The sequence below is a fragment of the Taudactylus pleione genome, unplaced genomic scaffold (genome assembly GCF_031769625.1).
Source record: "Taudactylus pleione unplaced genomic scaffold, aTauple2 ptg000378l, whole genome shotgun sequence".
Taxonomy (NCBI): Eukaryota; Metazoa; Chordata; class Amphibia; order Anura; family Myobatrachidae; genus Taudactylus; species Taudactylus pleione.
Genome location: NW_028284779.1, coordinates 8,715,964 through 8,732,739, shown reverse-complemented (window position 1 = coordinate 8,732,739; position 16,776 = coordinate 8,715,964). Strand labels below are relative to the sequence as shown.

General features: G+C 47.0%; 1 protein-coding gene across 6 annotated transcripts in view; it reads right to left on the bottom strand.

Moving 5' to 3' along the window:
• Positions 1-16,776, bottom strand: part of LOC148507953 (uncharacterized) — a 139,874-nt gene that overhangs the window by 38,877 nt on the left and 84,221 nt on the right. For 4 of the 6 annotated variants that reach the window (XM_088445377.1, XM_088445381.1, XM_088445384.1 and 1 more), the window contains 5 exons: positions 5,345-5,460; positions 2,209-2,323; positions 1,965-2,068; positions 883-961; positions 296-579 (listed from right to left, as the gene is read on the bottom strand). In XM_088445377.1, coding sequence (XP_088301503.1) covers positions 296-579; positions 883-961; positions 1,965-2,068; positions 2,209-2,323; positions 5,345-5,460 — 698 coding nt within the window. The remainder of the gene's footprint in view (positions 1-295; positions 580-882; positions 962-1,964; positions 2,069-2,208; positions 2,324-5,344; positions 5,461-16,776) is intronic. The other 2 variants (XM_088445378.1, XM_088445382.1) reach the window with 1 other exon arrangement.

The following is a 16,776-nucleotide window of genomic DNA, read 5'->3' as shown; positions in this document are numbered from 1 at the left end:
TACACCTATCTAGCAGAGGTCTTATTAAATCTGGGCCAAAAGGCACAAGTCCTACTACACTGACCACACAATATTCAGAAACCTGGGCACTAGCACCTACCCATTCCAGAATACCTTCCACAAGAAGCCCTTTAATATTATGTAGATCCACAAATCGTTTAGGATCCACTAAAGAATGGTTTGAAGAACCCAGTGGAGTATTATCTGCACCCAATGGATATGTAGTAACTAAGTGACCACACTCCAGCTCTATAAAGTCTTTTTCTCCACCTTCCTTACGCCTTAAAGTCCTCACCTTTCCTCCACCTCCAGAACTATGACTTGTGCTTCCTCACTCGCAGTCCATTCAGGCGTCCTTAGCCTCCTTGCCTTTCCCCCGAGACAATGAAGGGCCAGACCTCGTGTCTTCACCTCTTTCTCCAATATGGACACCTGCCTCAAGTCCCTGCGGACTAACTCGGGACTTCGCATGGCGGTCGGCTCTGACAGGAGGAGCTCCACACTCTGCAGCCACTGTGTTGTGGAGCTCAGCTCATCGAGAAGATGGTCGGCCTGTGGACGTAGGTAAATGAGATGTGTCTGCAAAATGAATTATTACCACATGTAGTAAATGGTAGGCTTACTGTACAGAGCTCCTGAGTTTAATGGATACCGCATCGATGCCTGTCTATTGGGAAAAAGATGAGAGGTCGTTCAGTCGTCAAAAAAATTGAGGCTGGGACAAAGATAAGTGGCTGATTTCCATAAAGAAATGGCTACTAGGGCACAGAGACGGTGGATGTGCTAAGACATGTCTGTAGGGACAGGGAGTGGTGGTTGATGTTCAATAAGTTTTTGGTGGCTGATGCTTCTTAATCAATGGCTAGAAACCCGAGTACTCACCTCCGTCTTACTTGGATGTTGGTGATGGCCATTTTGTGCGCCCTGGCTCTGTTCTCTGTCTGTCTGTGAACTGTCCTGTCTGACATTAAATAGAATAATAAAAGCAATATATAACAGACAAACTAAGTTATAATAATACACCAAATATAGTGTAAACTGTTATTCCTAGATATAATGTACCAATCAATGTATGACGTAAATAACCATCCCCATGTATAATATTCCAATTATAGGCCGTATTCAATTAGGAGCGAAAAGTCCATTATTGGCAATAATTTATCGCCGATGACGTCATTTTCACTTATCCCCATATTCAATTTCAAAGACTTTTCGCAGTCTTTGGAAAAAAATGGGGATAAGTTTTCACCAGTGTTTAGGTGGTGAAAAAAAATGCAGAATTGGGGTTTTGGGGTGCAGAATAAAAATAAATAGCCTGCAGCCTTGGGAATGTCCCCATAATGTAATCTGTATAATATAATATGTTTAAAAATCCTCAGGACACCTCAAAAAAGGTACTTTCATTTTGGGGGCGAAAAAAAAATGTTGGGGTGCTTATTTTGAAGAATTTAAAAAAATCATTTTAGGGACTTAAAAATATGCTTGCACCCGTTTTCATGTACCCCAAATTTGATGGGACTAGTTATTTAAAAAAAAAAAAAGATAAATGCTATTCTTCACAGGCGCACTTATGCACCTGCCGCGGCTATTTAAAAACCCAGATTACCTTCAGCAGTCCAAATCGGGGGGGTACCCATAGTTATCCCCCATGTTATACCATCTTTTGGGGGGTGACAGCATGATTTCCCCCAAAAAACTGACAGGACTTTACAATACTTACCTTCCCGCCGGGTCCCGTTTTCGCCTGATCCTAACTGAATACGGGGATAAACGGGCACACGCCCGATACTTTATCCCTGCAAAAAATGGTGATGATGGCGAAAAGTCGGACCTCTGACTTTTCGCCTCAAATTGAATATGGCCCTATAGTGTAATTGTAATTCTAGTATATAATGTATCAATTATAGCAAACCGCCATCTCTATAAATAAGACACTGTTTAGGAAACATCCCTTTTTTCTATACCTCTCAGTTGGAGTCACACCGATGACCTCCCTGATAGTTTGTGCCTCTGGATGAGAATTTGGTAGATTTTGTATATTAAAGTCCCTGTTGTTTGTCTCCTCTTTCTGCAAAGATAAAAAAATAAATAAACATATTCAGGCACAAAATAGTATGTAGTAATAGAGTAGAATACTGTAGAAGCTAGGGACTCGTCGTGTTTTGCTAAACTTCCAGCCTCTCTATAAATGGACCTTCATATACTGACCTGACATCCCAGGATGCTTTGCGGCTGGTTTCCCACGATGCTGGGATCCTCTGAATCTGAGGTCACAGAGCTGCCTGGCTCGCTGGTGAAAGTGACCCGTGAGGACCTCTCCCTCCTAAGGAATTAAATTAGATGCTATTAAAAGCTAGTTGTAGTAATTACGGGAAGGGCACATAATGAGGATCTCCCCGGAGGGACACAATCTGGAGAGGGCATGAAATGCTGTAAGGAACACAAACAGCTGAATTTATCAAACAGGGACTCCAGTAATAAAAGTTAATAAAAAACTTGGTTGATTGGCTTTTTGGTAATTGGCTGCTGTAATTATTCCAGTCCTTTCTGACCTTATTCATTCTTACAGTAATCGCACTACACCCCTACAGTAGTCACACTGCATCCCTACAGTAGTCAAACTACACCCCTACAGTAATCACACTGCATCCCTACAGTAATCACACTGCATTCTTACAGTAGTCACACTACACCCCTACAGTAGTCACAGTGCACCCCTACAGTAGTCACATTACACCCCTACAGTAATCACACTGCATCCTTACAGTAGTCACACTACACCCTTACAGTAGTCACACTGCACCGCTACAGTAGTCACTCTGCACCCCTACAGTAGTCACACTGCATCCCTACAGTAGTCACACTGCGCCCCTACAGTAGTCACACTGCATCCTTATAGTAGTCACACTGCATCCTAAGAGTAGTCACACTGCATCCATACAGTAGTCACACTACACCCTTACAGTAATTACACTGCATCCCTAAAGTAGTCACACTGCATCCCCACAGTAGTCACACTACATCCCTACAGTAGTCACACTGCACCCCTAGAGTAGTCACACTGCATCGCTACAGTGGTCACACTGCATCCCTACAGTAGCCACACAGCACCCCTACAGTAGTCACACTGCGTCTAGTAATCACACTGCATCCCTATAGTAGTCACACTGCATCTAGTAATCACATTGCTTCCCTACAGTAGTCACACTGCATCCCTACAGTAATCACACTGCATCCCTTCAGTAGTCACACTGCATCCCTACAGTAGTCACACTGCATCTAGTAATCAAACTGCATCCCTACAGTAGTCACACTGCATCCTTACAGTAGTCACACTGCACCTTTACAGTAGTCACACTGCACCTTTACAGTAGTCACACTGCACCTTTACAGTAGTCACACTGCACCTTTACAGTAGTCACACTGCACCTTTACAGTAGTCACCTTGCATCTTTATAGTAGTCACACTGCATCCCTACAGTAGTCACACTGCATCCCTACAGTAATCACACTGCATCCCTTCAGTAGTCACACTGCATCCCTACAGTAGTCACACTGCATCTAGTAATCAAACTGCATCCCTACAGTAGTCACACTGCATCCTTACAGTAGTCACACTGCACCTTTACAGTAGTCACACTGCACCTTTACAGTAGTCACACTGCACCTTTACAGTAGTCACACTGCACCTTTACAGTAGTCACACTGCACCTTTACAGTAGTCACCTTGCATCTTTATAGTAGTCACACTGCATCCCTACAGTAGTCACACTGCATCCCTACAGTAGTGACTCCTTTCATGTCTCATAACTACCATAGTCAAAACATATCTCATAACTAGTCCAATCGCATTTCAGCATTTCATAAGCAGTCCTATTATCTTTCATAACTAGTCTCATCCCAACTACTAGTATTACTCATAAATTGTCAGATCATTGTTCATAACTAATCCGACCATTACACATAAGTAGTCTAATCATCTCTTTTAACTACTCAGATAATCTATCACTAGTAGTAAGAACATATGTCATAATAGTCCGATCATCCTAAATAAATAGACCTATCATCCTTCACAGCTGGACTAATCCCTACTACTACTACTAAATAGTCAGATAATCCTTCATAACTACACCAATCATCTCACATAACTAGTCCTATCATCTGTCTTAAATACTCTGATCATCTGTCATAACTAGTCCAGACATATTCCATGACTAGTGAAATCATGTCTCATAACAACTTTGATCACCTATCATAACTACTCTGATCACCTCTCATAACTAGTCCTTATTCTATAAGGAATTGTGACAATAAAATTGTTTTTGCAAATACTAGCCGAATAGGATTTTTTGGGATTGCGCAGCCAGTTTTTGCCTTTTTACCTCTCTAACTAGTCTGATCATCTCTAAAATCTAGTCAAAACACTCTCATAAATAGTCAGATTATCCATCACTCCTCCAATTATCTCACAGAACTAGTCCGATCATCTCTCCTAAATACTCCAATCATCCTTTATGACTAGCGTACTAATGCTATCAGTATGAAATACAGATGGACGGGATGCCGGCTGTCAGTACACTGACAGTGACATCCCGAAAGTTCAAATCCCGACAGGGGAACGGTGAGTCATGTTCCTCTGTCCTATTTACACCCTAGCCCTCCTTTCCTGCACCCTCATACTAACCTTCCCTACCCCGCACCCTAATCCTCCTGGTAAGTGCCTAACCCACCCCCCTTAGTGCCTAATCCTCCTCTCTTATTGCCTAACCTAACCTCCCCCCTCCTGCAGCCTAACCCTAAACCCCCTGGGGTGCCAAAAGCTGACCCCCCCCCCCCCCCCCCGCGACTGATACTTACCTTTCCCCGGTCTCCTTACGATCGGGATGCCGGCTGCAGGGATTCAGCTATTGGCATCCTCAGTCATGTCGGGATTCCATCGCCGGTGTTCTCTCAGAGATCGGGCTTCCAGTGCCGGGATCCGGCAGATGACATCCCGGTTGTCGGGATCTTAACCACATCTCTGTTATTAATCTAATCAACCCATGTGACTAGTCTGGTTAACTCTCATAACTACTTCAATAATTTCACATAACTAGTCCGATCACTTTTTTTATCTAGTGTTATCATCTTTCATAACTACTCTAATCATATCTCATAAATATCCCGATCATCCTTCATAACTAGTCTGTTCATCTCTCATTACTAGTTTGATCACCACATATAACTAGTCTGACATCCCTTACAAACAGTGCGATTGCCTCTGATGATTTCATTATTTCCCATCACTGGATTGCTGTCTGTGGGTAATGAGTAGTATGATGATCTATGGGAGGAATCTCCATACCTGACTGTTTGCTGAAGCTGGGCCCAGCTTTCCTTCACCCGACGCTGCTTGTGCAAAGCTCTGGAAGCCAGGACAGGATGGAGACTGGACACCTGGGACACTGTGATGTCCAGCACCTGCAGGACAGAGACAGGTGAGGATTAACTGACAGACAGAGAAACAGGTGAGAAGTGACTGAGAGATAGAGAGAACCATAGGAGAAGTGACTGAGATACAGAGAGAAACTGGTGAGAAGTGACTGAGAGACAGAGAGAGACAGGGGAGAAGTGACGAAGAGACAGAGAGAAACAGGTGAGAAGTGACTGAGAGATAGAGAGAACCAGGGGAGAAGTGACTGAGGAGAAACAGGGGAGAAGTGTTTGAGAGAAACAGGTGATAAGTGACGGAGAGACAGAGAGAAACAGGTGAGAAGTGACGGAGAGACAGAGAGAAACAGGTGAGAAGTGATGGAGAGACAGAGAGAAACAGCTGTGAAATGACGGAGAGACAGAGAGAGACAGCTGTGAAGTGACTGAGACACAGAGAGAAACAGGTGAGAAGCGACGGAGAGACAGAGAGAAACAGGTGAGAAGTGACAGAGACAGAGAGAAACAGGTGAGAAGTGACGGAGAGACAGAGGGCCTGATTCAAAGCCGAACGCTCGCTCTGAATCAGGGCCCTCCTCCATAAAAATGGAGCGTCTATGATGATGGTCGGGATAGTCAAGACCATCGCGACCATGGGGCTTGCAACGGAGACCCTGTGGTAGGGTCTTGCTGCCACCAGCCCTGGAGTGATTTTGGGTCTATCAGAGCCAAAATCACTCCCACTGACATCACTAGTGATGTCAGTGGGGCCGGCTTCAGACGGCAGCCACGCCCACCAAAGGGGGCGTGCTGTCAATCAACATCGACAGCATGCCCCCTTTGGTGCGAGACCCGGAGCGACGGAGAGCCCGTCGCTATCCGGGTCTCGCGCATGCGCACGACGGAGCTCCCTCCGTCGTGCGCATGCGCAGTGGGGCAACATCGACCCGCTTGCGAGCGTCCTGCGCTCGCGAGTGGGTCTGAATGACCCCCAGAGGCCCTGATTCAGAGCCGGACGCTCTGACAGAGCGCTCGCTCTGAATCAGGGCTGTCCTTCTTGATTTTTAGAGAGGCCTCCTGGCCACTCGTATAGCTGTGGGTGACTACCCACAGCTATAGCGAGCGGCCTGGAAGATGGTCGCGATGGTCAAGACCATCGCGACCACCGGGCTTGCGACGAGACCCTTGTGGTATGGTCTTGTTGCCGCAAGCCCTAGAGTGCTTTCGGCTCAAACAGAGTCGAAAGCACTCCCACTGACATCACTTGTGATGTCAGTGGGGCCGACCCCAGACGGTAGACGTTCCCATGGGAACGTCTCCGTCTGGGCAGCCACACCTCCGGCACACCCACCAAAGGGGGCATGCTGTCACTCAACATCGACAGCTCGCCCCCTTAGGTACGAGACCCGGAGCGACGGAGTGCCCGTCGCTATCCGGGTCTCGCGCATGCGCACAACGGAGCCGGCTCAGTCATGCGCATGCGCACTGGGCCAACAACGACCCGCTTGCGAGTGCACAGCGCTCACGAGCGGGTCTGAATCAGACCCAGAGAGAAACAGGTGAGAAGTGATGGAGAGAAACAGGTGAGAAGTGACTGAGAGACAGAGAGAAACTGGGACCTCATTCAGAGGCGGTCGCAAGAAGCGATCACTCTCTCTGAATGAGGGCGGGCGCTTCTTTTTTTTTGGTGCGGCCTTCTGGTTGCAAGCTAAGCTGTGGGTTACCACCCACAGCTTAGCTAGCGACCAGGGTGATGGTCGCGATGGTGATCACCATCGCGACCATCGGGGCTTGCGACCAGACCCTAAGGTGATGGAGCAGGAAGTTCCCCACTGACATCACTGCTGATGTCAGTGCGGCCGCCCACAAAACGGTAGGCGTTCCTTAAGGAACGCCTACGTTTTGGAAACCACCCCCCCCAGAAGTGATGGAGAGATAGAGAGAAACAGGTGAGAAGTGACCGAGACACAGAGAGAAACAGGTGAGAAGCGACGAAGAGACAGAGAGAAACAGGTGAGAAGTGACTGAGACACAGAGAGAAACAGGTGAGAAGTGACTGAGAGACAGAGAGAAACAGGTGAGAAGTGATGGAAAGACAGAGAGAAAGAGGTGAGAAGCGACGGAGAGACAGATAGAAACAGGGGAGAAGTGACAGACAGAGAGAAACAGGTGAGAAGTGATGGAGAGACAGAGAAACAGATGAGAAGTGATGGAGAGACAGAGAAACAGATGAGAAGTGATGGAGAGATAGAGAGAAACAGGTGAGAAGTGATGGAGAGACAGAGAGAAACAGGTGAGAAGTGATGGAGAGACAGAGAAACAGGTGAGAAGTGATGGAGAGACAGAGAGAAACAGGTGAGAAGTGATGGAGAGACAGAGAAACAGGTGAGAAGCGACGGAGAGACAGAGAGAAACAGGTGAGAAGTGATGGAGAGATAGAGAGAAACAGGTGAGAAGTGATGGAGAGAGAGAGAAACAGGTGAGAAGCGACGGAGAGACAGAGAGAAACAGGTGAGAAGTGATGGAGAGATAGAGAGAAACAGGTGAGAAGTGATGGAGAGACAGAGAGAAACAGGTGAGAAGTGATGGAGAGACAGAGAGAAACAGGTGAGAAGTGATGGAGAGATAGAGAGAAACAGGTGAGAAGTGATAGAGAGACAGAGAAACAGGTGAGAAGCGACGGAGACACAGAGAGAAACAGGGGAGAAGTGACGGAGAGACAGAGAGAAACAGGTGAGAAGTGACAGAGACAGAGAGAAACAGGTGAGAAGTGACAGAGACAGAGAGAAACAGGTGAGAAGCGATGGAAAGAGAGAGAAACAGGTGAGAAGCGACGGAGAGACAGAGAGAAACAGGGGAGAAGCGACGGAAAGACAGAGAGAAACAGGTAAGAAGTGAGGCAGAGATAGAGAGAAACAGGTGAGAAGTGATAGAGAGATAGAGAGAAACAGGTGAGAAGTGATGGAGAGACAGAGAGAAACAGGTGAGAAGTGATGGAGAGATAGAGAGAAACAGGTGAGAAGTGACAGAGAGATAGAGAGAAACAGGTGAGAAGTGATGGAGAGACAGAGAGAAACAGGTGAGAAGTGATGGAGAGATAGAGAGAAACAGGTGAGAAGTGATAGAGAGATAGAGAGAAACAGGTGAGAAGTGATGGAGAGACAGAGAAACAGGTGAGAAGTGATGGAGAGACAGAGAGAAACAGGTGAGAAGTGATGGAGAGACAGAGAAACAGGTGAGAAGCGACGGAGAGACAGAGAGAAACAGGTGAGAAGTGATGGAGAGATAGAGAGAAACAGGTGAGAAGTGATGGAGAGAGAGAGAAACAGGTGAGAAGCGACGGAGAGACAGAGAGAAACAGGTAAGAAGTGATGGAGAGATAGAGAGAAACAGGTGAGAAGTGATGGAGAGACAGAGAGAAACAGGTGAGAAGTGATGGAGAGATAGAGAGAAACAGGTGAGAAGTGATAGAGAGACAGAGAAACAGGTGAGAAGCGACGGAGACACAGAGAGAAACAGGGGAGAAGTGACGGAGAGACAGAGAGAAACAGGTGAGAAGTGACAGAGACAGAGAGAAACAGGTGAGAAGTGACAGAGACAGAGAGAAACAGGTGAGAAGCGATGGAAAGAGAGAGAAACAGGTGAGAAGCGACGGAGAGACAGAGAGAAACAGGGGAGAAGCGACGGAAAGACAGAGAGAAACAGGTGAGAAGTGATGGAGAGATAGAGAGAAACAGGTGAGAAGTGATAGAGAGACAGAGAAACAGGTGAGAAGCGGCGGAGAGACAGAGAGAAACAGGTGAGAAGCGACGGAGAGACAGAGAGAAACAGGTGAGAAGTGATGAAGAGACAGAGAGAAACAGGTGAGAAGTGATGGAGAGATAGAGAGAAACAGGTGAGAAGTGATAGAGAGACAGAGAAACAGGTGAGAAGCGACGGAGAGACAGAGAGAAACGGGAGAAGCGACGGAGAGACAGAGAGAAACAGGTGAGAAGTGACTGAGACACAGAGAGAAACAGGGGAGAAGTGATGGAGAGACAGAGAGAAACAGGTGAGAAGTGACGGAGATATAGAGAGAAACAGGTGAGAAGTGACAGAGACAGAGAGAAACAGGTGAGAAGTGATGGAGAGACAGAGAGAAACAGGTGAGAAGTGACGGAGAGATAGAGAGAAACAGGTGAGAAGTGATGGAGAGATAGAGAGAAACAGATGAGAAGTGATGGAGAGACAGAGAGAAACAGATGAGAAGTGACTGAGAGACAGAGAGAAACGGGAGAAGTGATGGAGAGATAGAGAGAAACAGGTGAGAAGTGATGGAGAGACAGAGAGAAACAGATGAGAAGTGACTGAGAGACAGAGAGAAACAGGTGAGAAGTGATGGAGAGACAGAGAGAAACAGGTGAGAAGTGACAGAGACAGAGAGAAACAGGTGAGAAGCGACAGAGACTGAGAGAAACAGATGAGAAGCGACGGAGAGACAGAGAGAAACAGGTGAGAAGTGACGGAGACAGAGAGAAACAGATGAGAAGCGACGGAGAGACAGAGAGAAACAGGTGAGAAGTGATGGAGACAGAGAGAAACAGGTGAGAAGTGACAGAGACAGAGAGAAACAGGTGAGAAGTGACGGAGACAGAGAGAAACAGATGAGAAGCGACGGAGAGACAGAGAGAAACAGGTGAGAAGTGATGGAGAGACAGAGAGAAACAGGTGAGAAGTGATGGAGAGACAGAGAGAACCAGAGGAGAAGTGACTGAGAGATAGAGAGAACCAGAGGAGAAGTGATGGAGAGACAGAGAGAAACAGGTGAGAAGTGACTGAGAGACAGAGAGAAACAGGTGAGAAGTGATGGAGAGACAGAGAGAAACAGATGAGAAGCGACGGAGAGACAGAGAGAAACAGGTGAGAAGTGATGGAAAGACAGAGAGAAACAGGTGAGAAGTGACAGAGACAGAGAGAAACAGGTGAGAAGCGACAGAGACAGAGAGAAACAGGTGAGAAGTGATGGAGAGACAGAGAGAAACAGGTGAGAAGTGACGGAGAGACAGAGAGAAACAGGTGAGAAGTGATGGAGAGACAGAGAGAAACAGGTGAGAAGTGATGGAGAGAAACAGAGGAGAAGTGACTGAGAGATATAGAGAACCAGAGGAGAAGTGATGGAGAGACAGAGAGAAACAGATGAGAAGCGACGGAGAGACAGAGAGAAACAGGTAAGAAGTGATGGAGAGACAGAGAGAAACAGCTGAGAAGTGACAGAGACAGAGAGAAACAGGTGAGAAGCGACAGAGAGAAACAGATGAGAAGCGACGGAGAGACAGAGAGAAACAGGTGAGAAGTGATGGAGAGACAGAGAGAAACAGGTGAGAAGTGATGGAGAGACAGAGAGAAACAGGTGAGAAGTGATGGAGAGACAGAGAGAACCAGAGGAGAAGTGACTGAGAGATAGAGAGAAACAGGTGAGAAGTGATGGAGAGACAGAGAGAAACAGATGAGAAGTGACTGAGAGACAGAGAGAAACAGGTGAGAAGTGATGGAGAGACAGAGAGAAACAGATGAGAAGTGATGGAGAGATAGAGAGAAACAGGTGAGAAGTGATGGAGAGATAGAGAGAAACAGATGAGAAGTGATGGAGAGATAGAGAGAAACAGATGAGAAGTGATGGAGAGATAGAGAAAAACAGATGAAAAGTGATGGAGAGATAGAGAGAAACAGATGAGAAGCGACAGAGAGACAGAGAGAAACAGGTGAGAAGTGATGGAGAGACAGAGAGAAACAGGTGAGAAGTGACGGAGAGATAGAGAGAAACAGATGAGAAGCGACAGAGAGACAGAGAAAAACAGGGGAGAAGTGATGGAGAGACAGAGAGAAACAGGTGAGAAGTGATGGAGAGACAGAGAGAAACAGGGGAGAAGTGACTGAGAGACAGAGAGAAACAGGTGAGAAGCGACGGAGAGACAGAGAGAAACAGGTGAGAAGTGACGGAGAGACAGAGAGAAACAGGTGAGAAGTGACGGAGAGACAGAGAGAAACAGGTGAGAAGTGACTGAGACACAGAGAGAAACAGGTGAGAAGTGATGGAGAGACAGAGAGAAACAGGTGAGAAGTGATGGAGAGATAGAGAGAAACAGATGAGAAGCGACGGAGAGACAGAGAGAAACAGGTGAGAAGTGATGGAGAGATAGAGAGAAACAGATGAGAAGCGACAGAGAGACAGAGAGAAACAGGTGAGAAGTGATGGAGAGACAGAGAGAAACAGGTGAGAAGTGACGGAGAGATAGAGAGAAACAGATGAGAAGCGACAGAGAGACAGAGAAAAACAGGGGAGAAGTGATGGAGAGACAGAGAGAAACAGGTGAGAAGTGATGGAGAGACAGAGAGAAACAGGTGAGAAGTGATGGAGAGACAGAGAAACAGGTGAGAAGTGATGGAGAGACAGAGAGAAACAGCTGTGAAGTGACTGAGACACAGAGAGAAACTGGTGAGAAGTGATGGAGCGATAGAGAGAAACAGGTGAGAAGTGACGGAGAGACAGAGAGAAACAGGTGAGAAGTGATGGAGAGACAGAGAGAAACAGGTGAGAAGTGATGGAGAGACAGAGAGAAACAGGTGAGAAGTGATGGAGAGACAGAGAGAAACAGATGAGCAGCGACGGAGAGACAGAGAAACAGATGAGAAGTGATGGAGAGACAGAGAGAAACAGATGAGAAGCGACGGAGAGACAGAGAGAAACAGGTGAGAAGTGATGGAGAGACAGAGAGAAACAGATGAGAAGTGACGGAGAGATAGAGAGAAACAGGTGAGAAGTGACTGAGACACAGAGAGAAACAGGTGAGAAGTGACGGAGAGACAGAGAGAAACAGGTGGGAAGTGATGGAGAGATAGAGAGAAACAGATGAGAAGCGACAGAGAGACAGAGAGAAACAGGTGAGAAGTGATGGAGAGACAGAGAGAAACAGGTGAGAAGTGACGGAGAGATAGAGAGAAACAGATGAGAAGCGACGGAGAGACAGAGAAAAACAGGGGAGAAGTGATGGAGAGACAGAGAGAAACAGGTGAGAAGTGATGGAGAGACAGAGAGAAACAGGTGAGAAGTGACGGAGAGACAGAGAAACAGGTGAGAAGTGATGGAGAGACAGAGAGAAACAGCTGTGAAGTGACTGAGACACAGAGAGAAACTGGTGAGAAGTGATGGAGAGATAGAGAGAAACAGGTGAGAAGTGACGGAGAGACAGAGAGAAACAGGTGAGAAGTGATGGAGAGACAGAGAGAAACAGGGGAGAAGTGACTGAGAGACAGAGAGAAACAGGTGAGAAGCGACGGAGAGACAGAGAGAAACAGGTGAGAAGTGACGGAGAGACAGAGAGAAACAGGTGAGAAGTGATGGACAGACAGAGAGAAACAGGTGAGAAGTGATGGAGAGACAGAGAGAAACAGGTGAGAAGTGACGGAGAGACAGAGAGAAACAGGTGAGAAGTGACTGAGACACAGAGAGAAACAGGTGAGAAGTGACTGAGACACAGAGAGAAACAGGTGAGAAGTGATGGAGAGACAGAGAGAAACAGGTGAGAAGTGATGGAGAGAGAGAGAAACAGATGAGAAGCGACGGAGAGACAGAGAGAAACAGGTGAGAAGTGATGGAGAGACAGAGAGAAACAGGTGAGAAGTGATGGAGAGATAGAGAGAAACAGATGTGAAGCGACAGAGAGACAGAGAGAAACAGGTGAGAAGTGATGGAGAGACAGAGAGAAACAGGTGAGAAGTGACGGAGAGATAGAGAGAAACAGATGAGAAGCGACGGAGAGACAGAGAAAAACAGGTGAGAAGTGATGGAGAGACAGAGAGAAACAGGTGAGAAGTGATGGAGAGACAGAGAGAAACAGGTGAGAAGTGATGGAGAGACAGAGAAACAGGTGAGAAGTGATGGAGAGACAGAGAGAAACAGCTGAGAAGTGACTGAGACACAGAGAGAAACAGGTGAGAAGTGATGGAGAGATAGAGAGAAACAGGTGAGAAGTGACGGAGAGACAGAGAGAAACAGATGAGAAGTGATGGAGACACAGAGAGAAACAGCTGTGAAGTGACTGAGACACAGAGAGAAACTGGTGAGAAGTGATGGAGAGATAGAGAGAAACAGGTGAGAAGTGATGGAGAGACAGAGAGAAACAGGTGAGAAGTGATGGAGAGACAGAGAGAAACAGCTGTGAAGTGACTGAGACACAGAGAGAAACTGGTGAGAAGTGATGGAGAGATAGAGAGAAACAGGTGAGAAGTGATGGAGAGACAGAGAGAAACAGGTGAGAAGTGATGGAGAGACAGAGAGAAACAGGGGAGAAGTGACTGAGAGACAGAGAGAAACAGGTGAGAAGTGATGGAGAGACAGAGAGAAACAGGGGAGAAGTGACTGAGAGACAGAGAGAAACAGGTGAGAAGCGACGGAGAGACAGAGAGAAACAGGTGAGAAGTGACGGAGAGACAGAGAGAAACAGGTGAGAAGTGATGGACAGACAGAGAGAAACAGGTGAGAAGTGACGGAGAGACAGAGAGAAACAGGTGAGAAGTGACGGAGAGACAGAGAGAAACAGGTGAGAAGTGACTGAGACACAGAGAGAAACAGGTGAGAAGTGACTGAGACACAGAGAGAAACAGGTGAGAAGTGATGGAGAGACAGAGAGAAACAGGTGAGAAGTGATGGAGAGATAGAGAGAAACAGATGAGAAGCGACGGAGAGTCAGAGAGAAACAGGTGAGAAGTGATGGAGAGACAGAGAGAAACAGGAGAGAAGTGATGGAGAGATAGAGAGAAACAGATGTGAAGCGACAGAGAGACAGAGAGAAACAGGTGAGAAGTGATGGAGAGACAGAGAGAAACAGGTGAGAAGTGACGGAGAGATAGAGAGAAACAGATGAGAAGCGACGGAGAGACAGAGAAAAACAGGTGAGAAGTGATGGAGAGACAGAGAGAAACAGGTGAGAAGTGATGGAGAGACAGAGAGAAACAGGTGAGAAGTGATGGAGAGACAGAGAGAAACAGGTGAGAAGTGATGGAGAGACAGAGAAACAGGTGAGAAGTGATGGAGAGACAGAGAGAAACAGCTGTGAAGTGACTGAGACACAGAGAGAAACAGGTGAGAAGTGATGGAGAGATAGAGAGAAACAGGTGAGAAGTGACGGAGAGACAGAGAGAAACAGATGAGAAGTGATGGAGACACAGAGAGAAACAGATGAGAAGTGACTGAGACAGAGAGAAACAGGTGAGAAGTGATGGAGAGACAGAGAGAAACAGGGGAGAAGCAACGGAGACACAGAGAGAAACAGGTGAGAAGTGATGGAGAGACAGAGAGAAACAGGTGAGAAGTGATGGAGAGACAGAGAGAAACAGGTGAGAAGTGACTGAGACAGAGAGAAACAGGTGAGAAGTGATGGAGAGACAGAGAGAAACAAGGGAGAAGCGACGGAGAGACAGAGAGAAACAGGTGAGAAGTGACTGAGACACAGAGAGAAACAGGTGAGAAGTGATGGAGAGACAGAGAGAAACAGGTGAGAAGTGACTGAGACACAGAGAGAAACAGGTGAGAAGTGATGGAGAGACAGAGAAACAGGTGAGAAGTGACTGAGAGACAGAGAGAAACAGGTGAGAAGTGATGGAGAGACAGAGAGAAACAGGTGAGAAGTGATGGAGAGACAGAGAGAAACAGGGGAGAAGTGACTGAGAGACAGAGAGAAACAGGTGAGAAGCGACGGAGAGACAGAGAGAAACAGGTGAGAAGTGACGGAGAGACAGAGAGAAACAGGTGAGAAGTGATGGACAGACAGAGAGAAACAGGTGAGAAGTGATGGAGAGACAGAGAGAAACAGGTGAGAAGTGACTGAGACAGAGAGAAACAGATGAGAAGTGATGGAGAGACAGAGAAACAGGTGAGAAGTGATGGAGAGACAGAGAGAAACAGGTGAGAAGTGATGGAGAGACAGAGAGAAACAGGTGAGAAGTGACGGAGAGACAGAGAGAAACAGATGAGAAGCGACGGAGAGACAGAGAGAAACAGATGAGAAGCGATGGAGAGACAGAGAGAAACAGATGAGAAGCGACGGAGAGACAGAGAGAAACAGGTGAGAAGTGATGGAGAGACAGAGAGAAACAGGTGAGAAGCGACGGAGAGACAGAGAGAAACAGGTGAGAAGTGACTGAGACACAGAGAGAAACAGGTGAGAAGCGACTGAGACAGAGAGAAACAGATGAGAAGTGATGGAGAGACAGAGAGAAACAGGTGAGAAGTGATGGAGAGACAGAGAGAAACAGGTGAGAAGTGATGGAGAGACAGAGAGAAACAGGTGAGAAGTGACGGAGAGACAGAGAGAAACAGGTGAGAAGTGATGGAGAGATAGAGAGAAACAGATGAGAAGCGACGGAGAGACAGAGAGAAACAGGTGAGAAGTGATGGAGAGATAGAGAGAAACAGATGAGAAGTGATGGAGAGACAGAGAGAAACAGGTGAGAAGTGACGGAGAGATAGAGAGAAACAGATGAGAAGCGACGGAGAGACAGAGAAAAACAGGGGAGAAGTGATGGAGAGACAGAGAGAAACAGGTGAGAAGTGATGGAGAGACAGAGAGAAACAGGTGAGAAGTGATGGAGAGACAGAGAAACAGGTGAGAAGTGATGGAGAGACAGAGAGAAACAGCTGTGAAGTGACTGAGACACAGAGAGAAACTGGTGAGAAGTGATGGAGAGACAGAGAGAAACAGGTGAGAAGTGATGGAGAGACAGAGAGAAACAGGGGAGAAGTGACTGAGAGACAGAGAGAAACAGGTGAGAAGCGACGGAGAGACAGAGAGAAACAGGTGAGAAGTGACGGAGAGACAGAGAGAAACAGGTGAGAAGTGATGGACAGACAGAGAGAAACAGGTGAGAAGTGACGGAGAGACAGAGAGAAACAGGTGAGAAGTGACGGAGAGACAGAGAGAAACAGGTGAGAAGTGACTGAGACACAGAGAGAAACAGGTGAGAAGTGACTGAGACACAGAGAGAAACAGGTGAGAAGTGATGGAGAGACAGAGGGAAACAGGTGAGAAGTGATGGAGAGATAGAGAGAAACAGATGAGAAGCGACGGAGAGACAGAGAGAAACAGGTGAGAAGTGATGGAGAGACAGAGAGAAACAGGAGAGAAGTGATGGAGAGATAGAGAGAAACAGATGTGAAGCGACAGAGAGACAGAGAGAAACAGGTGAGAAGTGATGGAGAGACAGAGAGAAACAGGTGAGAAGTGACGGAGAGACAGAGAGAAACAGGTGAGAAGTGATGGAGAGACAGAGAGAAACAGGGGAGAAGTGACTGAGAGACAGAGAGAAACAGGTGAGAAGCGACGGAGAGAC